This window comes from Pelmatolapia mariae, linkage group LG13, assembly GCF_036321145.2.
Source record: "Pelmatolapia mariae isolate MD_Pm_ZW linkage group LG13, Pm_UMD_F_2, whole genome shotgun sequence".
NCBI lineage: Eukaryota > Metazoa > Chordata > Actinopteri > Cichliformes > Cichlidae > Pelmatolapia > Pelmatolapia mariae.
The window spans coordinates 1300672-1327319 of NC_086238.1; the positions used below are offsets into that span (position 1 = coordinate 1300672).

General features: G+C 39.2%; 1 protein-coding gene across 3 annotated transcripts; it reads left to right on the top strand.

Annotated features, from left to right (window-relative positions):
* The first annotated feature begins 201 nt into the window (after positions 1 to 201).
* Positions 202 to 25140, top strand: b3gnt2b (UDP-GlcNAc:betaGal beta-1,3-N-acetylglucosaminyltransferase 2b). Of its 3 annotated transcripts, none has more exons than XM_063491834.1 (3): positions 202 to 436; positions 15969 to 16113; positions 21477 to 25140. In XM_063491834.1, exon 3 carries the CDS (start codon positions 21502 to 21504, stop codon positions 22693 to 22695), a length of 1194 nt encoding a protein of 397 aa, XP_063347904.1. In that variant the 5' UTR covers positions 202 to 436; positions 15969 to 16113; positions 21477 to 21501; the 3' UTR covers positions 22696 to 25140. The 3 variants fall into 3 exon arrangements, with proteins under 3 accessions (XP_063347904.1, XP_063347903.1, XP_063347905.1); XM_063491833.1 differs by having other exon boundaries at positions 202 to 359; XM_063491835.1 differs by lacking the exon at positions 202 to 436 and adding an exon at positions 11248 to 11325.
* The last annotated feature ends 1508 nt before the right edge of the window (positions 25141 to 26648 follow it).

Genomic DNA, 26648 nt, shown 5'->3' on the forward strand with positions numbered 1-26648 from the left:
ATTAAAGCTCGAAGAAATACTGTCGCCTAACCGGTTTCTGCTCGTCAAGGTTTCTTTATGATAACGCCTTCACAATTTCAGCCTTTTAATAATGCAGTAGCCTTTATAAATCGCGCGCTAGGTGACGTCACTGTACAGGGCGTGGTCTGGGGAGGTGCCGCGACTGCGAGTGCAGTCCCCATTGAGAAGGTTAAAAAATAGACGAGTCGCGATAAGCAGCAGATCTCGGCTGTTAGCGGAGGGAAAACACGGGAGGTCCTCGGTAAACAGACGACGATTAGCGACCGGGAACGGCACGTGATGGATTTATTTCACTATTTCGCCGCTGTCGGAGTGTCTCTAGGCTGACTGCCAAGCAAGTGAGTTCAACCGAGTTTATTTTCCCCCACCTGTCCGGAGTAACAGTCATATCGAGCAGCTGAACTAGATCCTCATAGTAAGTTAACCGACCCAGTAAGTTTCCAGGAAAGTCCGAGTTACTCAGGGAACAGGACTGTACATGTAAAGTGCTTGTTCCTTTTCAGGAAAACTCAAAAAAGAAACCAGAAACGCAGTAGGAGGAACAGACTGTGACAAGACGTAGTGCCGTGGCATTTGTAAAGCAGTACTATCTTTAAAAATACAACATTATTCTACTTTAGGGCTAAATGACTAACTTTAATGAATTTATGGACTTACCCGTTTCGGGGTTAAATGAAGTAAATATTTAAGCAGCCTATCAAATATAAAGATGCGTTTATGATTAACAGTAACTTGAGCGAGACTGAAAGCACTTCGGGCTCTTGGAAGTGACTGAATCAGTAACTAAAGTAAGACATTTTTGTAGCTATTCTCAATCAAAAAGTGTCACATCGAATGCGTAGAGCAGGGGTGTCAAAACATGTGGCCGGGGGGGCACTACCCAGTTCAGTTTCGGCTACTAAATAGGGTTAAAATCCATTTTTTTCCATAAAATGCATTTTCATTCTTGGTGAGCTGTGCCAGCAGTCTTTGGGAGTGAAAATGTCTGGGAAGTTAAAAAAAATATTTACAGATTCCAGCATGTTGTTTAAACCCTAAAGATGGAAATGTTGTCAATATTTATTTTATTAGCCATATATAGCCAAGTTTGAGCAGTGAAATCACTGCATAATAATCAACATAGAAAAAGTTCAATAATGTTTCTTGCTGACCAGCCTAAGATGCCCTGAAAATAAGTCGCATGTCACTGTAAACACGTTCTTCCCTTATTATAACTTCAAAAAAGGAATGAATAAAAGATTCAAAAATGTGTTTAATTGTATTGCAATGCATTTCATTAAGGAACTGGAGTAAATAGGACCTAATTTGAGCCTTTAAGCCTATGAATTTGGAAATACGGAGATACACTGTTGAAATTTCACAAACATGTAGGTTATCATTAAGTGATTAAACAAGTGATCCACTTATGGTCAACTAGGGCTGTATGTACCCTTGAGTTAAAAATGAGCTTGACCTCCCTGCTTTGGACACACAAACAGTCTGTAAAAGTAGCACAGAGGAAAGTTAGTTTTAAACTTCTTGTTAATGTCAAACCTGGACAAACAAGTTCCCAATATAACTGTCTGTTCTTTCTTCTCTGTCTGTTCTCTGCCTTTTTTTGCTGTGTATGCGCTTCATGATCAAATTTCTGAATCACACGAGCAACATTTTCCAAGGGTTTTTCTGCACAGATGTGTGCGTCAGCCCTGTAGCAGTGCTATGTTTAGACAGAAACATCCAAACCACACTTAGGATGAGCATTCCCTATCAGTCATGGTGAAGTTTCTGACTGGTCTGTTACGGAATTACGAATACAAAGTGGATAAAATGAATGTAAAGGCGCCAAAATTAACAGTATTAGTTTTAACATATTGTTAAAATTACATCTGACCACTCTATGATATTTATTTGAAATTGCTGTACTATAGATCAGGGGTGTAGCCCATACTGATTTGGATACAGTAAAAAAATAAATAAGAGGGACTCACATTAAAAAGGTCGACACAAACATGGTGCAGAAACCTGTCTAATCAATTCATTTTGGTAGAGCTGATATTTTCTCTTAGAAAATATACATTGTACAGCACACTGTCGTAGAAATATGGATCTAAATTCTGTATCAGCATTAAAGTATACATGAAATGTAATCATTCACAGACATAAATGTGACCCAGCAAGTGAAAAGCCAGCCAAAGAAAAATACAGAGAATCCCAGGTGTGTACAAAAACAGCCAAACTTTCCAATGTTATCAGTGTTTGTTATCTTGGCTTCATTGTCTGAAAATATATCTCTAAAAACATAGTCTGACAATTTCAGTTTATTATACAGTCGTTAATTTTTAAGCTCCAAATAGACAGCACTCTGTTTTTGACCACACACCTGAGGGAGCAACCTGGCCAGTCAACCAGCAAATTTTACCCCCTTAGTGTCCCTTAGTGACTTTTCCAACTTTGACCTGTGACGATAATGCTGTGTGAATTGTGATTGATTAATGGTTTCGCGTAAACCTAGTTTAATCATTCACGAATGAGATACTGTCGCACTGAGTAGGAGATGCTCTGTATCTCATTGTACAAGTGTATAGTGACAGTAAAAGGCATCTGTACAAGTGACTGTTTATTAATTATTTATAAATCACAATAATTCCAAAAATGGACACAGTGTGACATCTTAAAGTTAAAAAGTTAATTAAAAAAAGGTCGATCAAATGGCCCAATATGGCAAGGCCGTGATGATCCGCTTGGTAAAGTAAATCCGTTGGGTATCTTTGTTGGCCTTCAGACAACAATTCTGATGGCTAAAGAACCAAACGGGACAGGCAAAAAAAAAGGTTTAAAAATAAACAGAAATTAATTTTTTAAAAATATATTTTTTGTACCTTTTCTAACCTAGTTTTTGCATGCTGCAGAACATATTATGAATAACCGCAAAGACACATTCATGAATACGAATGACCTTTGTATCTGAGTGAGACTGTTTTTTGTTTGTGTTGCTAAGTCAGTCTTTAATACCATCACAGTACAGACCTGCATCACTGAGTGAGGAAAAGCTCTGCTAATATTTACTATTTATTAACACATTTTTGTACAGCAGTGTTTCTCACACAGGCTTTATTTTGGAGGCCACTGAAGTGTATCTTAAGATTTATTTTAATTATTTCATCCATTTCAGTGGAGAAAAATGCATTCAGTTGTACTGTGTGGAAGTCCTCATTCTCTCCATTCAACCAGCACCTCATCTTCCTTATGTTTTCCTACCTGTACGCTGATCAGGTTGCTATTTTGGCAGCCAGGCCTTCATCCAGCAGTTTAAAAAGGTCCTACTCCACCATTTTGGTAGAATATCCACTGCAGGCTTCTGTAACACCAAGGAGTTCGATACAGTGGAGCTGGAGACCATCCACAGGTTGAGAAGCTTAATAGTCAGATAGCTAACTACTTAAGAAAGTGTGAGGGTACCTCCTTTAGTATATGTGTCCTCCGCAAGTAACAGCTTTCATTGTTTCTCTGTGGAGGGTGAGGAACTGTTATGGTTTCCTTTTAGGCGTTTGGGCTTCATCCCATGTGCACTATAGACAGCCACACATGAATATTGTTTGCAGTTTTTTGCACTGTTCTGAAGTACAACAGAAAGTTAAAATTGGGGTTGTTTTGAGTTTATTATAGTTTCTTCCAGTGGCTATTTGCATAAATGGCCTATTAAAAGGATACTTCTTTTCATGTCTACTCCGGAGCAGGCAGTGAACAAATTCAAGTGTCCTTTTAATTGAAGACTTGTGACCTTGACCCTAGATTAATGTGTCGCCTCATCTAATCCATACCACCCAAATTCTTCATTAATATTCCAGACATCATGGGCAGTAAGCAAATTAGTGGCTCAAGGAACATGGAAAGGAGTGAGGGTTATTTACTTTAGGCTTGATGTTACTTAAGGGTTTCTTCCTCATATACTACAGTGGAGAGAGATCACACAAGCACAGAAGTACATTTGCTGCATATGCTGCTTTTTTGCTCTGAGTTGAATTCATACATTTGGCTTTTCAGCCGTCTTCCTCTTGTTTCAAGGTCATTCATTTAAGCACATCCTGAAACTGGAGATCTGGCAATACCCAGGGGTGCTGCTAATTATGGTGGAATCCCAATAGATCTGTACTATAACCATATTATCGTTAACACAGAAATCTGCAAGGCCCCATTTAGACAGCCAGTCACACAGCCGGATCAGCTATACAGCTTAATGTTCACTTAGCAAAGCTACATGCACAGCACACACACTGTAAGTTTGTTACACTGCTTATCCCCCTGAAGAAGTCATTGGGGCGCGAGTGCCCATGTACAATGAATGCAATAAGTCTATGTTACCAAGAAATTGTATCTTTTCTGTTGTTTAATAAGGTATTTCTCTACATTCTATAAACGATGGTATTGTTTATAAATTATTAAATGGAAACCAAATGTAGAAACTGTTTTTAAAAAATTCTTACAGTGATGGTGATTTTCTTTGGTTCTAAAACCTCTTTGGGTGCCAAAGACTTCTATATATAAAAAAACGCTGTGTTATTATGCAGCTCAATAGAGAAGAAGCCTACAAAAAGTAATAAAAACAATCTAATTAATTCAGCTTACTGTAAACCACCTTTAGACAGTCATGGGGCCTGAATTACAACATTGCATTCAAACAGAAATATGGGTCTACTTTCTATTAATTACCATCCGTTTTTATTAATATTATCACCTTATTGTCAACACTTGAACCCAAACTGTCAACATAAATATTTGGCCTGTTCACGTAGTTTCTCTAAATGTTGTTCATTTGTTTGCTGCCCGATGGTGTTAACTTTGCTCTTTCTCAAATATTCATGATTACATCCAACACCCAGAGAGTTTGGGGCAGTTCTTTGTTTTTCTTTGGTTTAGTTTCTTACACACTATAAAGCTTGTAACTTGGCAGTAATGTCAAGATGTGTGCATAAGTAACCACAGTCACTTATCAACATCAAAAGCAAACCTTTCGTGGGCATTGTTTGCTCAACAGAAGTTAGTAATTATGTTATCAGTTATTCAAATGATTTTATATGAAGGTCAACATAACACCACCAGTAAGCTCTTCTTTCAAATGGGGAAAAAATTTATTTATAAAGTTTTAGTTCCTACTATACAACAGAATTTCTTTTACATTAAAAAAAAAAAATCTGGTTCCACCTCCCCAGATAAACCTCAGCATTGCTGTGATTAAAAATGTTTGAACACATGTTTACTCATTGTTTAATAAACATCTAGCAATGACTCATATATATATATATAATATTTTTTACATAAGGTAACAGAAGGTTTGGCTTCTCATCTGGCATAACATTATTGTAGTGAACTAAGGTTAAAGTAAAAGCTGAAAAACAAGTGTCAAACATTTTAGTTAACTATTGTATAAATAAAGACTTTGTGGGGGGAGAATGTACACACTCCAAAGTAAAATTAAAATATTTCTTCATTGTCTTGTCAATTTGGTAAATATATCTTTGCACGATTTCGGGGTGATTCTTGGCGTGATTGTGCGTTAACTGCCTCCATGAAATGTTTGTATTGTAAAATGTATTCTGAAACTACTCTTAATATCATGATAATTAAACGGACTAATGAAGAAACCAGACACTGAAACTAATATAAGCTAAACGGAAATGGGCAAATTCAAGTGAATTGAAAACAAAACCAAATCAAGGGAAATCAAAAGCCTTATGCAAAACTGTGCTTTTTGAGACGGGGAAAAACCTTGAACATCTTTTGCCAGTAAAGAGAGCTAAATTACAATTAACATTGTTCACATGTGGCAAAGTATAAGGAGCCGAACAGGTAAAACAGTACCTTATAACATTTGTCTGGAATTTCATTCCTTTTTTTCTATTTATATATTGGACCCACAAGGGGGATCAACTCACCGTGGCGTGAGCCATAAAGTCAGTCATACAGTGGCAGAACAGCTCAGATCTCTCTGCTCAGCCAGGCTCAACTTGTCTGACTTTTTGTATTCTGCACAAGACTGTCAAAATCAAACACACAAGCCTCTTCTCCTTTTCCTTACATCAGCCTCAAAACGGAACCTTTAGCAACCTTTCAATGTTAGCTCCGTTAAACCGCAAAGGTTGAGACATACTGCTCAAACAGAGGTTCTGGAATGGCTACTTGTTCAAATTTTTACATAACTGTCACATGAAACTGAGTCGTGTTCACAATACCAGGGTTTCTTAATCACTAATATGAAGAGATGTGTATTTGCACATAAGTTAGCACCAGCTATAAATTGCTTGGCTGCCGCTTTTTCCCAAGATCCATTAAAAACAACTTACTGAGTAGACAGAATTAATCCATAATATTACAGTCCGTGGTAGCTCCAGAATATGGCAAATACATCAGTGGGCTTAAAAAGACATTAATGATAATGGGAGGAAAACTAAAGTGATGCCAGTATTGCCAGTATAATAGCCAGGACACACTCACAGAACTGCCCTAATGTAAGTGATGACTTGCAGGATGATGGCACACTGAGGAAACTAAAGACAGCATTTCTGACTGCATTTATGGTGGTAGTTCTGTTCCAGCACACTCTGAGGTTAAATTCTAGAATCTAGCTCCATTGTCAGTGGATATGTCTACAGCCTAAGCCAACTGAGTTGTACTACTTTGTCTTTATCTGGGTCCTACGTTTATGCTGTCAATAGTACTCTAAAAGAAGCCGAGCCAAGTTTAGCCTGCTTTGTATCTTTGGCTTTATTTGTATATGAAATTACCACCTGGAGAAAGTTTGAAGGTGCATTTTCATTTCATGTCATTTCATTGATTTATTTATTTCACACTTGGTTCAACAGTTTTAACAGTTTTGTCCTTTCATACACACAAACCATGCTTTTTCTCGGTATAACACTGCAACAATGCATGAAAAGGAGCAGGAAGAAGAAAATATTCTTATTAAACCCTGCCCCCTATCTGCAATCCAACTAATATTACAAGTGGGCACCATAAACCAAGGAACACACTAACATTTATCTCCAGATCCTAACGCACACCAAACATCAAATTTACAATCAGCAATATACCACTTCACATAATAACAAGGAGAAAAAAATAAGTAAATAGAATAAAATAAGGCGAGAGGAAAAAAAAATTCCTTCTTCAATTAACTCCAATTTCGTTCATATTCTTCATATTGAATTATCGTTTTAGACATGTAAGACTTTAAAACAATGTAAATTTGTACAATTCTTTAGATTATAATGAAGAGAGTTCCACAGTCGTATACCCCTAACTGTTGGACTTAGGACTGGGTGATATGACCCAAAATTCATATCTCAATATTCTTTAGCTGGATGGCGATATACGATATATATCTTGATATTTTTTTAAAGCCATAAAGTAAGAACAAAAACAGAGTTCTTAGTCAAAGCTGTGTCCCAAATCTGACATAGGCACTTTTATTAACATACACCGTAGATGTACAAGAAAAAATTACTCAGAAATAAATGATCAGCATTTAGTAAATAATAATGCTCCATAAATTAAATAGAACAATGTTGTTTTTGTGCATAACAAAAGCTCACAATTGTGCAGTCAAAATGTAAACTAAAAGACGCTGAGCATAATAACAAAGACAGATTTCGCAGCTCCTCTGTTCCCAAGTTCTACTGCGTGACTGACAGCCTGGAGTTTGACATCCTCTTTGTAACCATGTCTCTTAGCAGGTGCCATTTGTGGTCCTTATACACACACAGTACGGTAATATAACGTTGAAGCAGAGTACGTATCACTCCGCGAGGCTCCTCGGTAGCCGTAATGCACCAACAATCCATCAAGCAGTGCGGCTTCATAGCTTACCAAAGTCGTACCAAAACATTTTTTGACAGATTGCTGAGCGCTGTGTACCACATAAAATCGGTTCGCGGTCAGTAAGCACAACCAGAATTCATACATAAGGCGCACTGTCGATTTTTGAGAAAATGAAAGGATTTTAGGCGTCAACGCGTTAGCCCGGTTAGCTCGTTAACGCGTTGACGCCGTCCAGCCCCACACACGGGGCGATCTGCGGTAACTCGTTAACAAAGATTTGCCCCGTTAATGCAGTTATGGCGTTAACGTCACGCTGACAGCACTAAAATAGTAATCTCCAAATGTTTTCTTTTAACCGACCAGCTCCTCTTTGATAGCTGCCGTGTCCATCCTTTCGTTGCCTGCAGGTGAAGCGATGGGGGAGGGGGAGTTGTGTTCAGTGAAGGAGAGAGGCGAGGCAGCGTAACGTTGCTTAGAGACAAAAATGGACGAAAGCGAGGCAAACTTGCGGCTCCACAAGTAAAGTTATAACGTAACATAGACTATATCGATATAAACGATAGTCACATCTCATATCTCGTATAAAAATATATCGATATATTTAAAAACTCGATATATCGCCCAGTCCTAGTTGGACTCATTAATCTTTGTGTAGTCCTAGCTAGTTGATGCTTAAAATGAAATTTCCTTCTGCTGTCTTCACCCCCGAACACATTGAAAATAAACTTTGTAACTTGAAAGGCAAAGTATTATTTTTAGCCTTAAACATAATTAATAGTGTCTGTAGTTTCACTAAATCTCCTAATTTTAAAACTTACTGTTGAACAAGAAGTTAATGGTTCACAACATTCTTCTTGTTGATGGTTTATAGTTATCCGCTTTTAAAAGTAAATATTTTGTTGCCCACTTTTTTAGCAAAAGAAATTCACCCGGACTGATTTTTAAGTTGTTGGGGTTTTTTTGTAAGTAGGGTTTAATTTACTGAAGGTTAGAGTAATACTTTATTAAACTGATAAAAGATCATTGGAAAATGTATCATCTTTTCCAGTGTGTGGTTATGAACGCATGTAAGTTCATATTATAAGCTGTTACTTTCAATGGAAATATGATTTGTTGCATCCTAAATGAGTCATCTTGTTACTGTTGTATTCCATTAAGTCCCTGTTCCATTAAGTCTTTGTCATGAGGTAGCTTTTAGCGGTCTGGTAACAGGAACACTGGAGTTGGGCAACATATGAGTGGTCAACAACTCACACAAACTCAAAATAAAAGAGATAATGGAAACTAAATTGTCAGTGGCTATTTTGTCACCCAATTAATTTACAAGCATTGTTTCTTGGTGAATCTTATTGAAAATCTAAACTATTATTAAAAATGCTCAATAATAAAACACTTAGAAATGTGAAAACATCAGTTCCCTTTTGACAACAGTCCTTGTGTGGACCATTGTCTTTGTGCTTCCTGTCTTTGCCACATAACCACTTCCTGGCCTCAGTTCCTAAGAATCTCTATCCATTTAGCCAATCATAGTAACTATAAAGATGCAATACCGGATATAGGAGTTCGCTAATGCGCAAGAACCAGACAGATATTTTCAAGTTGAGCCCACATGGCTTGTCATTTGTATTGTTCCTAGTTGGATTTAAGGTCTTCCGTGTATTTCAGAGTGGGTTCGATATCACAGGTCATTCAAGGATTCCAGCCTAATGATGTCTGAGTTATGGACTTTCTCCCTTATTTAATTATACATGGAAAACTATAACCTTGTTATCATAATGTGATTCTGATCTCATTTGACATAAAGAAAAGTTGTGCATGCACAATACAATAGCTTCAAAAAGATTTTTTTTAGCAAAAAAGCATGCAGCTCACCATGTCATGTTAGGAGCCTGAGAAGTGTACATGGCGAGGTGGGTGTGGCTGTGCTGGCATGCACATAATAACATGGGTAATAGTGACCTTAATAAAACTATCAGGGGATGCAGAGAAGGGTAGATTTATAAGAAAACCTTGAGATATTGGTGGTGTTTAATGATGTGTAATGTAGAGTTAAAACTAAAGCTTAGCAGTCATCTGAATCCATACACGCTTTCTTCACAATTTAAATGTGCAGGTGCAAAATGACTCGTTTTTATCATCTTCCTCGGGAGATGTGATAACATTGTCACTTGAACAGCTTAAAGAGTCCATTTCCTTTCTTGCTGCATTAGCATCAGATGCATAATTTCTAGGATGTCTCACTTCATTTTTACAAGCTTTATAATGTTTAAGATGTACACTATAAAGCCTTGAGACAGAGATCTTCGGTTATTCTCTTTGTCTTTCTCAAGGAGTTCCTGTCATTATTTGCAATTAGCCTTTCAGTGGAAACATGGCTATCTGTCATAGTTACAGGGAGGGTCTTGTCAATGCATTTCTCTAAAGACTGGAAGTTCATGATTCGTTTTGTAGACTGCACTGCATCTTTGCTCATCAGGTCACACTGGAGTGACACTACCTAAGTTCAGTGTATGCTGAGTGTGAGCAAATGACTAGCAGGTGGCCTAAGTGTAGCCAGGGTCACAAGTATTTGTTGATAATGAGAAATTCCAGTCTATTTTAAGTTCCAGTGCTATTGTGAGGCAGTGAATGTCTCTCATTTCCCCATCACTATACTGCAGCTAAGAAATGGTCACTTTAGCATTACTAGGAGAAAAAGAGAACATTTCCTCAGGTTGTTTTGAGAATAAATGTGCAGAGCTTGAGAGCTGTTCTTCGCCCTGTAGAACCCACCCATTGGCTTCTATATTTGGATTAGGAAATTAGTGTTCCTGATATTAGTTCAGGTTTTGGGCTTTTGTTATTTTAGGATTGTTGTTGTTGGGGCTCATGTACAAAACCAGGAACTTAATCCCAATCTGTGTACTTCAAGGACCTCTTGCTTGTCTCGGTGCATGCTCAACCATTGAGGTAAGTAAATCCCTAAAGGTTGATTCTGTTTGTCTGGACGTAGCGTTTTCAGTGGGAGAAACGTTTTGTCACTCATCCAATTAACTTGGATGATGAACGGAATCAACTTTTTGGGACCTCTAGGTTGAAATATTTAGGTTGTTATTGTGGTTTTATAGTAATTCTGATGAGGATGAATGGGAGATTTTTCACAGAATGTCCTCTAAAGATAGTTATCCATCTGTTGCATTTTAATAAAACCAACACAGCGATCAGATCCAACAAATAAAATTAGGCGACCATCTCACATCAATGGAAAATTCTGAGAAGGAGGCATGACATTTGGTGGATATATTCCAGCTCAGACAGTCCCTCTTTAAGTTGCAGCCTTCAGGCTATTTATGGCCCTCCTCTCTTTGCACCGTGTCCCCATTAGACCCACATTTTTCGTACAGTAATATCTTAGTCTTGTATGAAGTATTACTTCCCCAAAAAATATCTTTGGTAGTTTCAACCTACAAAGGTGAAGAGAGTCTGCTCAACGATTTACAATCCATGGATAAGGATGATCCATATACAAAGGTAATTCAAAGTGCTTTACATAATGCATTAGGCATATACAATGTCAGAGAGATAAAAGGAAATGATGAACTTCTAGATGCATACTGTCAAAATGTACTTGAGATGATCCTGACTGGGGACAGGCAGTAATCCTCTTGTTGAGTATCATCAGTAATTATCATGCTTTATTTATATAACCCAAGATTCATTTTGTATAGCTTCATGGGACATTTGTTTAAACAAAAATCTGTGACAGTGTTCCAGTCAGATCCATTTTTAGCTTGGTATGGGTGACTGTTTCGTTCCTTTCCTTGACTTTTATTGTTGTTGAATTTATTAAGCAGACCACAGAGAGGTACATCAAGAACAAGGGCTCTGTCACCTCAAATCATTAACAGGTTTTCTGTGAGTCAACATACTGCTTAATTTCCTGCTCAGTTTCTTTATGTGGTGGCAAAACTGTTTTTGATCCAGAGGCTGCTGAAAACTCCACTCGCTCTAGGAGGAAAAACTTAAAACTGGGACCTGCCCCATTGCTGTGCCAGATCTCGATGGCCAGTTTTCACTGTGATGCGTTGCCACTGGAAACACCCACAGAGGAAATGGTTAAATGTGAAACCGAAATACCGTAAGTGGGCCAGAGACAAGACGTTTTACCGTCAGCATAAACACTGGTCAAAAAAATTAAAGGGAAGTTGCAAGAAATATTCTTCCCTTAAGTCAGGTGCATGCACCTCTAAATGGTTAGACTCTTTATCTTTATTTTTTTTTCAGCCTTTATCAATTGAAGGTTGAACTCTGTCCACAGACCTGACGTGGCCTGTGGAGGAGACTTATCTGTTATCACTCGCACACAGCAGTTAGCAGCCTGAGCCTTTTTGGCTTCTCTGCCCTGCTGACCTGTTTCACACAATTTTGGGAGGGTTTATTGCAACCGTGAGTGTGTAGGACGTGTGTGCTAACCAGACCCGCTGCAAAACAAGCCCACAAATATCAACCGGCTAGTGAAGAGGATGTCCTAGATACATTTTCTGTTTTTGTGTTCCTAAAAATGCTGAAGTTTTACGTTGAGAAGGGCGTGGCTGATCAGTGGAGCTTCATTAGTTGTGCATTCATCTGAATAGTAATGGCAGTTAACGTTGCTTTAACCTCACTGTTAAAAATGTAATTAGCGTTTTCATCCGCAGTTAGTACGAAAAGCCTAGCGGCAGTAAAATGAGGCAGAAGTGATTGGAGATGTCAGCTTCAGTGATGTCAAGACAGGTCCTTAAAGTAAAAAGGGGTGTGTTGATTTTTCACTTTTGAAATTTGTGTTGCCTTTTTCAGCATTTTAGAGACTCGTGAAATTTCCAGAGCTGCAAAAACATGTTTTATGTCCATTTTAGATGCCCTCCAAGACTCACAATCTAAACCCAAAAATGTGTTTGTTTGTTTTTCACTAGAGGTTTCTGTAATTAATTTTTAGCATTAACATCATGGGCTATATAATGTTTTAAATAGGAAAACTGCACCGTTTTCTCTTGCATTGTTCTCTTGCATTGTAGTTTTGTTTTGAGTTTTGTTTTTTGTTTTTTTGCCCAAAAAACAGCATGCTGTTGTTTACTCTTAAATAACTTATGTACAGGAGCATATACAGGAAAGAAAAGAGGAAAGTTTCTGAGCATGGCCAAACAAACACAATGGAAAGCATGAGAAGCAACGGAAATGGAACAAAGCCAGGCGTTCCTTTCGATGATTAACTCCATTTTAATTGTTTGGCCATCCTCCGGTGGCTTTTTCAGTTTGTTTCGTTAAGAGGTTGCCTATGCTTGCTATCTGCTGTCCTCTCATATCTAACCAGCACACACAGGCGGTTTAATGATTAACAAAACCCAGTCGTGTTTGTATAAAACGAGCTTTCTACATCAGTCTTTGGCAAAAGCATTAGATTATTATTGCGTGTGTGTGTTTGTGTTTCACTTTTTTCTTTATATTTATATCTTTCTTTCTGTTCGTGAGAGATTTATCTAACAAAAACAAACTGTACAAGTTTATTTAAGATCCTGCTTGTTGCTCCCATACACAATTTAAAGTCAAAATGCTTTGAGAGATGATTTTATGCAAACATCCACGCAACGGCATGTCTGTGTAAGGAGGAGAAGCTCAGATTTAAGGACTCTTAAGAAGGAAAAATACCTTGGGTAAGCCCAAATATTAGTAAGCAAACAAATCTCTAAAACTGAAAATAAGTATTAGTCCTGAACAGCACAAAGTCTAGTTTCTGTGGAGAGAAGAGCTCTGTTAAATACAGCAACCCCTCCTGTCTTTCAGTGAGATGGTGATAATAGTCTGCACTGTTCTTCATGAATGTGAAGTCTGTTTCATGGCTTAGCTGTCAGTCAGATGTGTACCTGCACTTGAGTGACCAGCCTCCAGAGTTTTGTGGCTGTAACTAAATTTTTATGGAATTTAAACATTAAGGATTAACAATTGAGGTAGGGGGGTCATGGTGTGTGTGTGTATGTGATTATAGAAGTACAGTGTTGGTGCTGAAAGTGTTTTGTGTGCAAAAAAGTATCGTAAAAATTACTAACTTAACAAACATGTCAGTATATCATCAGCACATGAAAGGATCTGACATGTCAGCTGGACAAAATAATTGGATATTCTTTTAAGTTAATAAACTATGTTGTTTGTTTTGCTTAGTGAGATGTTATCCTTTTTCTTTTAGCTGCAGCAAATTTAAAAAATATTAGTCAAATGTGTAAGTGTGATTAGCCTCTAGGCAAACTGTATATCAGATAAACTCAGGCTCAGACTGTATACATTTAATTTATCACTTTACTAAATATATGGGAAAGTCAAATTATCATAAAATTTCCTGCAACATAGAGGGGAATAAAATATGAAGTTGCTTCTAAGACCATTTCTTGATTGGTGCTCAGAGAAAAATGCAAACATTTCTGTCTAAGAACATAAATAAATAAATAATACATTTAGCGCCTCGCTGGTCTCTTATCTGGAATATAACCTACACCAGAGCAGAGAGGTGTGCTGCAAAGTTAAATTAATGGGTTAGCAAGCTTAAACTCAGTGTAAGGAGGGTGGCTTCTTTTTTACCTCGCTAGATCGTTATGGCAACTTTTTCTGAACACATAACCTGGTCAGGATCAGGTTATGTTCAAAGTTTAAACATTAGCTAGAGACACCACGTACTCACTGATTATTTTTTTTTTTTTTTTATTTACAGTCTGCTCTAAGTGTAATAGAGTTTATCTGCTGATATACGAAAAAGTTTCACATGCAGTCTGTTCAGTCATGTGTTACAAACACCAGTGAATGTAGTTCAGTCATAAAGTTACAGGGATGCAGACTGTGCGTCACATTGTCACGGGAGATCAGTTCAGTTGGTGATGCAGAAAATGTCTTAATGTTTTCTGCTTGATCTGTTTCTCTGACACTTCTGGAACTGCAGCTAATAGAACACAGATTAGAAAATTCCTCTGCTTGATTTTTGAATCACTCAGCATTTATGGACATCAAATCACAAGACTTCACAAGACTTTGTCCTGTCTTTGTATCTATCATCTGTTCTTTTTGATAATGTCTGATTGACGTTCAGTTGGTACATTTTTAAATGTCATGATACCAAATCTCTCTGGCGCCTAAGTTTGTGAATGCAATAACTCGAGAACAAGGCAACATAGGAACTTCAAATTGATACCATAGGTGTGCTCCTTAAAAATATCAAATGAGTTTGAATCTCAGTGATCTTGCCGTAAAGGTCAAAGGTTAGAGTAGGTTTTCTGAAACTCTTGTGAATGCAAAAACTTGAGAAAAGGGTGACGTAGGATGTTGAAATTGATAATATAAGTGTGTCTACTAGGAGCCTGAGAGGTAGCACAGGCAGTGGCCAGTATTTTTGTTTTTTGTCAAGTCAGCTAACACAAAGAAACCCTGGCTATGTTGATCATGAGTGGCAGCGCACCTCTTCTAAATAGGTGTGCAGCATAACCTACTATAGCACTATACCCTGTTAAGAAGTGAACCACTTTTTATCCCACTGGGCAATCAGAGTGCCATGTTTATATGCAGCATGAAGTTAGGATCTGCATTTCGAGTAAGAATTCTGTACACGGGGAATTACTTAATTGTTGTACTAAGAAAGCACTCCCTCTGGAAACCAGCTCTGTTGCTTTCACATAGATTTAGTCAACTCATTTTGTCCTGTGGTACCTGTCAGGAAAATTATTAACTTAAAAATTAAAAAAATGAAAACCATGAAAAGATACAAAAATAAATCATAGTAATGATTGAACCTCCCTGAAGTGAAATTAAATGGAACCAAGTTCTGTTTTACTGTGAATTTTGACACCAGGGTTTTAATTTCATTAACAGCAAATCTACATCTGTTCCAAATATCACACATAAAACTGTATTTTATTATTAAAAGCTGTATACACCCTCCCACCCAATCATGACTGCTCACAGGGGTCAGACTTCACCACTTCTTCTACTAGAAACACTAATATAGATATAGTTATCATTTTGTATTTAAATCAGGGTTATTGGTTCTTTCTTTAAGAAGCACGCTTTCAGTATGTAAAATTAGAACTGATGTCTTTTTTGTCCTCATGCTCTCTTCCTCAGTATTGACACCTGGGTTCTTTCTCTCTCATTTGCAGATTCAGTCTTTTCTCTGCCTCCTCCCCTTCCCGATCCCTTTTCCCCATTGGCTGTTGTCCCCAGACAGTGCACAAAAGTATGGGGTAAAAGTGCTGAGGAGACACCAGGAGAACAAGAGCTGAAGAGGCCCACTCACCTGCACAGGTAAGATCACACAATGTGCGTCTTTGGAAATGTTTTGAATAGGCAGTGCATCTCTTGGCATGTCTGTCACATTAAGACTCTCATTTAGATCTGTATAGCTATATTCTGTTATGTTTACACATAAAGTTTAAGGTTTTAGGAAGGTGCATTGTTCATCGGTTCTCTCCGCAGTATAGTATTTAAAGCCATCTAAACATAATCATGAAAGCTATTAAGGTCCACTAAGAAGCATACAAACCCAGCCCTTCAAGCTGCCATTGTTCTGTAGTGTCTCACACCCATCCCCCACTCAGGTGGGATGGCTTACCTCAGTGAACCTTTTTATCAGGTGGAAGCCACACTGGTCAAACACAGCCTAGTGTTGTCTGGTAAATTACTGACCTCATCACAATCCCACAGACCTGTTTGTTACCCGACACCATATGGTGTCGCCACAAGCTTCATGATAGATAAACATAAAGTTAATGAATAATGGAGAGAGGTTTAAAAGCGGATCGGATAAATATGTTAAAAACTACACCAAAGTGCCCATAGACAACCTACGCAGATACAGGAAGAACATGTGAAGTACACACAGAGACGTCCTGTCCCGATGGTGGCAAATTGTATCTATATGGAATAAAAAAATAATAAATAGATTACATGCTATTGTTTCAGTGTATAATGTGTAGTCCTTTAACCCCCCAAAAATCCTAATTATACCACAAAGGTTTTTAATAGGCATCTTTTGATGGTTGACTTGAATCAAAGTAGTCAAGTGTATCTGTGTAAAAGAAGCCGGACTGTCTTGGAATCCGTTATCTAAACAAAGTATAATTAGCTTTTATCTTTAAAGCCAAGTCAGACGAATTCTGCAAAAGAAGAGCCATAAAGATTTATTGTGAGCAATAAAAGCGCCACTGCTGATGTTTGCAGACATTTTTGACATTGCGTTTCTTCATCTCTGCCTGAAACGTTATCATGCTCCATTGCTGTCATTTACCACAGTGAGACTATTTCTTATTATTAGTTTATTAATAATTAGACTTTTTTTTCCTCATTCTGTATGGATTCTGCATACAGTTGGTTTAAGAAAAAATACAATAAAACTTTCTGTCCACTTGTTTTGTAATTTCTAGGAGTATTTGGCACCATAACAAGTATAGGTGTGCACTGCTTCCTGTGATGACGGGATGTGACTCATACTGTCTTTTCTTGGGGCACTGCATATGTTCTGGATCTAAATGTGTTTTTGCATATCCTTAAAATGAGGGTCCATTTAAAAATAATACATTGATGAGGTTCTATGAGGTAACTAGATCTAGTTAGATTAATCAAATCAAGAAGGCCATCAGTCAGTTGTGTTCACTTGCAGACAGCTTTCCAGCATACTTGGTGGGGCAGGACAATTGAATTTCAGTTGCTTCCAGTTATTATGAAACATGATAACAGTGACTTTTTTTTCTATTGCTTTGAAGCTCTGATGTCTTTTTGTGTAATAAATTAAGTTCACCTCTTGCCATTGCAGCACTGCACTTTTTTTCCCACCCCTTAATCTTCTAACTTACTCATCCTTTAGTGTACCTATAAGTAAGCCTTTGGTCACTGAGCTCCAGAGGAAGTAAAATTCATAAGTTTTCCATAGAAGAATTTGTAGAAGAATTGTGTAACAGCTGTCTGCAGCTGATTTTTGCCTCGGGGTCTCTCACACTTCCTGTGGTGAGCGTGCCCGTGTCATAGTCCAGCTTATGCCTTGCTTATACTGTGTTGCAGACATGGACACAGACATCTGGAGGGCCGACGGCCGAATAGTCATTCCTGTTATACTTTGAAGTCTGCTGCCGTAGATAGTTGATTGTAATGTAGATCGTTAGGAAGAGTCCACACAGTCCCAAAAGAACAGGCAGGCGTGGACCATTGCACCCACTGTCTGATGGGATTTAAGTCACTCAGGCTGAAGCGGACCTCAGTGGGCTTGCAGGCATGGAAAGACATATCATAATATAATGAAGACATTATGAGCCATAACAAATAATTAGAGAGATTCTGTGTTAAACCAGAATATATGAATTATTTACCCAAAGAATCCAAAAACCTCAAGTTACATTATGAGGTTTGTTAGTTAGTAGTATTACTGGTTGGATGAGTGTTTAATAAATGGAATGTGTTGTGTAAAATGAGAGAAACTGGCCAGGTGCTCCCAGTTGCACTGATTAACTCTACCTACCAGGAAACTGCAACCTAACATAGAAAAACACACAGTAGTCCCAGCAGAAGCAGGAGGGCTGTCACTCAGTCTTTGCCCACAGACCTCCTGTGGTGGAAGCAGAACTTGCCAGCTGTCCTTTCAAGGCAGGCTTTATTGTCAAATGCGCTCAAGTCAGGAACTAACCCTGATCAGACATCTCCACATCCTCCAGTGCCTCCACATCTTTAAGTTTTGTTTTTCATTTAATTTTCATGTATATTTCAAGATAAAGAAAATCATGTGTGAACTGATTGCTGGAGTCAGCTCTAACATCACTGACTGAATGCAAAAGAACTGAAACTATAGCTTAAACTTTAGACACAGTAAGGTCATGCACCAAACTGTTTTTGTGTGAGTGTCAACCACAAGTGTAGACCTTATCTTTTTAATGCTGACAACTAGAAGCATGATATTTGTGTGTCAAACCACCAACATGCCTTAATTACTTCAGCTAAAATGGCCTCGATGTGAAACACTATGACTGAGTTTAATGTCTTAAACCAGATGCAGATGGTCAGCCAGACTTAGGCAGGTATGCGTGGATTTAGCTGCAGACTACTGGTGGTTAATTACAGGTCCAGAAGTTGTGGTTTCATCTACATGTTGTTTAGCTTTCTTCTTAAGAAGCCTCCCCCACCGACCCACCCACTTGTTTCCCAGAAGTGATCTTGTTTGTATGGGATGCAGAGGACGGGAAAGCTTAATTGTCCATGAGAGTAAGGGAGAAGAGGAGATTGAAGGAAAACTAGCATAAGTCCATGCTTGTCTGTTTGGTGATATAATACTGATAAGTGTGATGTATTCCTATCCTGTGTTGAGTCAGAACAAATTCAAAGGAACGGAGGAAACCTGATGGAGACGGGCAGAGTGAGGAGGAGTGAACGAGGCTCACGGAATAGAAAAAGGAGAGCAAACAGGAGTGCAGCAGTGGAGAGTTGTTGCTAGGAGGCTGAGAGAGCAACACAATACAGAGGCAGGAAGGATCCAGGGAGCAGTTCAGATCTGTTAGCTCATCAGGCAGAGCTCGCACCCCTTTTTGAGCTGTTTACATTGATAATTGTAATGAAGATAAATAAGTCTTAATGTCCTGACTCGGCTCTCTGGGGCCAAAGGGAGTAACATTCAAAACCTGGTGGAAACGGGTGAAGGCAGAATTAAAAACACCTACACCATCTCTAAACACAATGATGAGTAGTACCCTTACACCCAAATGTTTCTAAAAAAAAAAAAAGACTAAACAGTTTTCAGATATAATGAAAATCCCCAGCAGCCCAAACACAAACTAGTGCCTCGTAACCTACCTGTGCCTGGTTGACAGCAAACAAATCCCGTGTCTTGTAATCTTTAATGCTACAACGGGATATACTTAAACCTAAAATATAACTCAAAGTGTCTTGTCTGTCCCAAAAGCTCTGCGATGAGATGTCTGCAGACGCAGATGAGAGGAAAGTGAAAGCAAACAGGCACCTCGGTCGTGCCAAAAAGCACAAAAGAAGAGGCTGCGCTTGATTTTTAACAATAAATAACAGCAGCAAAAGTCTTTATCTCATTGAAATCACTGAAATTATTCTATTGAAAACAATGCTGGGGAGCTGCTTTTCTGACTGAGATGATCAAGAAGCACTTTCCCTAAATGAGCCCTAATGTCTCCCAGATGAGTAGACCCTTTTTGGCTTTCAGAGCTTGCAATCTTATATCATTATCCAGTCGTCTTTTTATTTTACTTTTAGTCTTTGTGACTTCAGAGTGTTGTTAAGATTGGAAATTTGCCCAGAAGTGTGCAGCCTCACAGTGAAAACATTTACTCGGTTAGACTTTGTCACAAGTATGGTTAAGCAGTACCAAAACATGTAGTTTATCAATAACTTGATGAAAATATAGAGTTAAAGTGGCTGCTTCACTGGTCTGCAGGAAAAAGGAGAAAGTGAGGGGAACTCCAGGTAAGGACATTTTCAGAGGGGAAAGCGTGACTAAACAGAAACCTGAGGCACAGCTGAGCCTCCTGAAAGGATGGTATTGTCTGTTCAAGCTCACATGTCGTCCTCATTTCTTATTGGTTTGAGCAAAGGATACAAAAGCAGAGAGGAGGACAATGAATCCTCAAATGTTTGCCTTCCGTTAAATTGCCCTCTGACGTAATATTGACTCGATTAAGTAAACATGTTGTCAGTGGAAATGCAGGTGTATGCTGTGATTTCAGGCAGACTACCTTATCGTGCTTCACCCCGACAGTTAATGTGGTAAACTTGAACTCTCCTTACACCAAGCAGATCATTTACTAATTGGTTTCTCATATTTAGTTTGGACTGGTCTGGACATGCAGCTTGGTAATTAGATCAGTTCAGGCTCACAGTTGTGAACGCATGCTGCATGACCACACATAAATAAAGTGAACAAAATAACAAGGCCTGATGATTGCAGATCTAGTTAGGTAGCTCAAAGTTAAATTGTCTTTGTGTCATAGGAGGAGTTTTTTTTGTTTTTAATTATTCCAAGAAAAAAACCTACCCTACCTGTGATTTGATTATGGTGATAATGGAGACGTGCCACCTCATAAGTTTTACGGGAAGTTTTTAAGTGTTTTGTAAGAAATCAGTTTAACCCTCACTGGTAAGCACAGCCATCACTTCTGAGTGAACCAGCATGTTCACTCAGAAGTAACTATGACAGCCAAACAACAAAGCATTATTATACACCATGTCAGTCAACCTGTGAAAAGTCCAGTGATTCAGTGTGAAGATGACACCACTCTGCTTCAGTCTTATCAGCAGTTTGATCTCTGACCTTCTTGATCAGATCAATACGTAATCTTGCTGTTGCTTTGGATAAACAAACTATTCTGACATAGTTTTACACAACGTCTTACAACACAAACGGGGGTTTCCATGTGATCGTTTTGTCAGTGTGGTTGAGGTGTCTTCTCTTCCTTTTTCCACCCATTGTTTCTCAACAGAGGGACGTTGTAAACTTGCACATTTTACCATAGATATAGTTCTCCCTCGTGCTTTCTCTGACCTGAAATTACCTGAGTGATTTGAGAATATTAACAAGTAAACAATATGTGAAAGATGAAAACTAAAGATCAGTTTGTGGTGAAGACTAAAGTCTTTGTTTCTTCTTCTGTGTGTCTGCACAGGTGTCGGCGGGTGCGGTAATCTGTCATGGGGCTGCTGCCAAAGATGAGGCTTAAGGTTGTGGTGTCACTGACTATGGTCAACCTCTTTATCTTCATCATCATCTCGCGGAACATCAACCAAGACAAAAGTGGACATCAAAAGATTCGTATCCCTTCCAAACCCTTCTGGGCCAAAGTGACTCCCAGCTCTGCCTACTGGAACCGCCAGCAGCAGATTCTGGACGTTCACAGCAATCATATCTTCATGACGAACCGCAGCAGCGACATCCCTGAGTGGCTCAATGACACCAGTTTGACATCCAACATCTGTCAGCCTAACCTCAGGGTGACCACTCAGGTAAAAGATTACAACTCCCTGCCGCCCCGCTTCAAGGACTTCCTGCTTTACATGCGCTGCCGCTCCTACCCGATCATTATGGACCAGCTGGATATCTGCAAGGAGCCACCGTTTCTGCTGCTGGCTGTCAAATCACTGGTGCCTCACTTTGATCGCCGCCAGGCCATCCGCCAGTCTTGGGGAAAGGCAGGCGTATTAGCCAATCGGACAGTGGTTACCATTTTCCTCCTTGGTAACGCCACACCTGGAGACCACCACCCAGATCTGTCTGGTATGCTGCATTTTGAGAACGCCCGCCATAAAGACATCATCCAGTGGGATTTCCGTGATTCGTTTTTCAATTTGACTGTCAAAGAAGTTCTTTTCCTGGAGTGGATCCAGGCACGTTGCTCCGGCGCCCAATTCATATTCAAAGGCGACGACGACGTCTTCGTCAACACCTACCGCATCATGGACTTTCTCAAGGGGCTCTCGGGACCCAAAGCCAAGGACCTGTTTGTGGGTGATGTGATCACGAATGCGGGGCCCCACCGAGACAAGAGGGTCAAATACTTCATACCAGAGAGCATGTATGTTGGAATGTACCCACCGTACGCAGGAGGAGGCGGCTACCTTTATTCAGGTGACATCGCCACTCGCCTGCACAACGCATCTCAACGCGTAGCGCTGTACCCAATAGATGACGTCTACACGGGTATGTGTCTTCGTAAGTTGGGGCTGGCCCCCGAAAAGCACAAAGGCTTCAGGACTTTTAACATAGAGGAGAAATACAGGTCGAACCCCTGCGCTTACAAGAGCTTAATGCTGGTTCACCCAAGGACCCCGCAGGAGATGATCCAGATCTGGGCCTGGCTCAGTAGACCCAACCTGACCTGCCAGTGACTGCAGTCAGTCTGAAAACATGTCAGGATAGATCACAAGGAAGGCCAAAGGGGCAAATATTTTAACTTGAACAGGGTGTAAACTTTAAAAGTTGGCAGCTTTAAGTTAAGATATTACTACGATGGCCACACGGATCCTCCGCCTGGTTGAGCGTTGTGGCCTGAAAAAATTAGGGCGACGCGGCAGCGCTGATTTTTCACATTTTGTATTTTGACTCTATTCCACAGAGGAGTTAACTCTGCTTAACTTTCAAAGGAGCTTCACCCAAAGCGGATATCTTTGAGTTCATATATTTATATCACAGCTATTTATATGGCCTTTATGTGCTTTAACACTGTCACCTCCACCACAAAGTGTCTCAATGCTGTATTAAATAAATGAGAGCTGGAAAGTGTCTGCCTGGCACCCAAGGGTCGGTTTGGTAAAGCTATAACATGCTGGTCAGGTTGTTGAAGTGAGTAAAAGCAATTGATTGCTTTCTGAACACTGAAAAACAGTGGTTCCTGCATTCCCGGTGAACACTTCCTCGTAGTCGTAGCTGGAGGCTTAGATTGTGCTGCTATTTCCAACCACACTCCCAGAAGTATTTACTCACGACTCTAAAGCTCAGAGTTTTGTTCACATCATTTCCTCAGTTTCCACCAGTGAGACTCTGCTCTCAGTCAGCCACAACATTAAACCCACCTGCTGAAATGTTTTTTTAAAGGCCGGGTCACGTTACCAAAGCCACCTTTGGGGTTTCTTAAAAGTGCAGTTGTCCTTAGCAGTTCCCTTAATTGGTGTGGCTGATCAACGTTGGAGCATTTAAAATGAGACCGGGATGTCTAGCCTCGCTCTCCGCAGCTCAGCCGGTCGGGGCTCAGAGAAATCCAAATGCTGGTCTAAATCAGCTTCAGGTTCAAAAAGGTTTAACAAAAGCCCAAAGTGCATTTTCACAGGTGTGTCACTTCAACCTTTCAGTGTGACGTATTCGCTATGTGCCCGTGGAAAGCGTTGAATGAGGATAAATGCTGCTTTACTGTGACCTGAGTGAGTCTAGATTCTTTAAAACAGGCTGAACACGTACATACACAAACTGTTACTTGATTAAAGTGTCCGTGGGTTTTGCAAGAGACTCTTAAGGGACCTGTGTGTTGGTGAAAGCTTTAAAGTGTGTGTGAACTAGTGTTTTATTTAAAAGTTAATGCTTAGCTCATTGCTGTTTAGCTTCATTCACCTGACGAGACGTCCTGCACATATTTACCTTTCCCTCGTATTACATAAAATTCCTTCTGAGCTGTATTGTGTGCACGACACGGTGAGATGCTTGACTCGCACACAGCATGAGATACTTAGGAAACTTAGTCTCAGAGACCATAATTAAAAGTCAGGAATGTGTGTGTGTGTGCGTGTGTTTTTGTTTGTTTGTTTTTGGTTTTTGGGGTTTTTTTAAGGTCGGCAAAAGTATTCACCCTCAGTCTGAATCTTTGAGATGATTAAACTGAATCTGAGTCTGGTGTGACTTTTGAGAACAGAAGGGTAATGGTGTTACTTTGTCTCTGTTAGAGCTCCCCCTGCTGGTCAGGGTGGTGGCAAAAAAACTTTTTTTGGAAGAGCTTTGTAAACACTGGCGATCCCACGACTCCCAAACTGCCGACCACCTCATTTATTTCAAGCATCGGCTTATTAATTATCTCTCTGTTAGTCTCTACATCCTTCCTATATCCGTTATGTGACATTTGGAAATTATCCTACAGACAATCACACCAGGTCTCTTGTTTTTTCTCTTTTCTTTTTGAACTTCAGCACGTTCATGCAGGATAAGACCAACACTAAAAAGAGAAGATGAGAACCTGAAAGACGTGTATTTCAAGCTTCTAGATTATTTAATATTTTTGTCACTTGTTGTGTGCATAGCGCTGTCACTGCTGACATACATGCCGTTAATTGTTGCACTCTCTCCTCGCTGTGTAGTTTCGCGGCTGCCTGAACTGTTTACATCGCTTTCTAATTGTTGCTTCAGCCTGATGATTGTCTACAGGATGTGGGTGTTGAATTTGTTGTTTTGCTTTGGTTTTGTTTGGAAGAGGTGCACAATTTATCCAAGTTTGAACAGTCAGTGTTTTTCTGGCCTGAATGTCCTGGATGTGTCCAAGCTGTGGATGATGAAGGAAATTCAGCTGAATGTAACGAGGCCCGTGGCTGTTCCTTCATTGTGTGTTTTTTCTATTTAATCGGAGTGTATGTAGAGTATCTGTGTTCTTTTTAACCCACAGAAAGATGTTTCTTTTGTGGATTCTTCAACCTTTGGTTAATGTGAGTTAAAGACGCTTTTCACTGCCTGCACAAGTCAAAGATGATTACCAAATCTGTGCCTGATGTTTGTATGTACTGTATGTCACGCAAACTTAAATGTGATCGCTTTAACATTATCTGATTATTTCAATAAAGCTATATTTTAATGGTTTTGTAGATGCTGTTATGTTGATTTTATGGTTTCTAAGGATGTACATGAAAATTTTGAAAAATGTCAAGTCTGATTACAAAAAATCTTGATGCTTTTTTTAAACCTCAAGTCACTTTTTTTTTATAACAAGCATTTTAAAGCAGGAGTTAACCTAAAGATACACACATGCAAAGCAAGATTTACCAATATTTAAAAAAAAAAATAGTTGGGAGGATGACATCAGCGATCTCGAGGCTGAATGTGGAGGTGATAGATCTGTAATATAATACGCAGCTGATCCATGAAGGGCTTTAAAAACAAACTGTAAACGTTTAGCCAGTGCAGCTGAATCAAAACATGAGTGGTGTGTAGTCCTTTCTTGTTAATGATGTTAAACAGAAATGCGGTTTTTCGTAAGGAAGCTAAAAAAAACCGCTCTGGGTCACAGGAGTCTGTTCCCAAAGGCACGCTGTTAAATCCAAGTCTTTCAGTGAGTTCAAAGCCCAAACTGGGGAAGAAAATTAGAAACTGCTTATCTGCTGGGATTTTCCCACACAGCCGTCTGTGTGAATGCCAGAGAAGACGGGCCTGAAACTCAAATAACTACTCGTGACATCTGAAGTGTGCAGAAGAGCATCTCTGAACCCACAACACATCAAACTTTGAAGCAGATAGGATGCAACAGCAGAAGACCACACCGTGTGCCACTACTGTCAGCTAAGAACATGAAACTGAGGCTGTAATTCACATGGTCTCCAAAACATTGAGCACTTTGACCTCTTTCCAAAACAGTTGGTCTCACTGCATTAAGATAATAGCTCTGATATATTTAATTGCATACATTTAGTTTTGCAGTTACATGTTTGCATTAAGCTTTTATAATGAGCAGTGTATTCAATATTTAATAAACTATATATAATATATGTCCAACTTTTCATTACCAAGTCACCATTCCATATCATTGTTCTCTTTTAATGTCAATGAAATGGAGGACATGATCCCCATCGCCTCACCAGTCTGTGAACAGTGGACCTCATGTTGTGAAATCTACAGATTCCTTCCTGTAAAAGGTTATTTCTCTCTTTAGTTAACCTTTAAAAAATGACAAGAACATGTGGTTCAATTCAGTTGGAAAAAACAATGAAAGTCCATTCTAATGTAGTAATTGTGTCTCACCAGCAGAGGGCAGTAGCCGATCATTCTGCGGTATTTTCTCCGTGCTTGGCGCTGATATGGATTTCTGCGCAGCTTGAGAGCAAGAATGTAAACAGTGGGTCAAACAGCTGAAACAGGATGTGCATGTCAGTTTCTCACAGAGCATTTATTTCAGTTGTTAAGCACAGAGATGGGCACGATTAGGAACAAGGGTAGAGTTAGGCTCAGTGAGCATGTGGGAAGTGTGTGTATGTTTGGGAAAAATTTAGAGGTACGTTTAAGAAATATATGCTGCAAAATTTGTTTAGCTTTTTAATGTTTTTGTGAGATTTTGCTCCTTTCTTGAATATATTCTTAGACTGTTCTTTTTCCT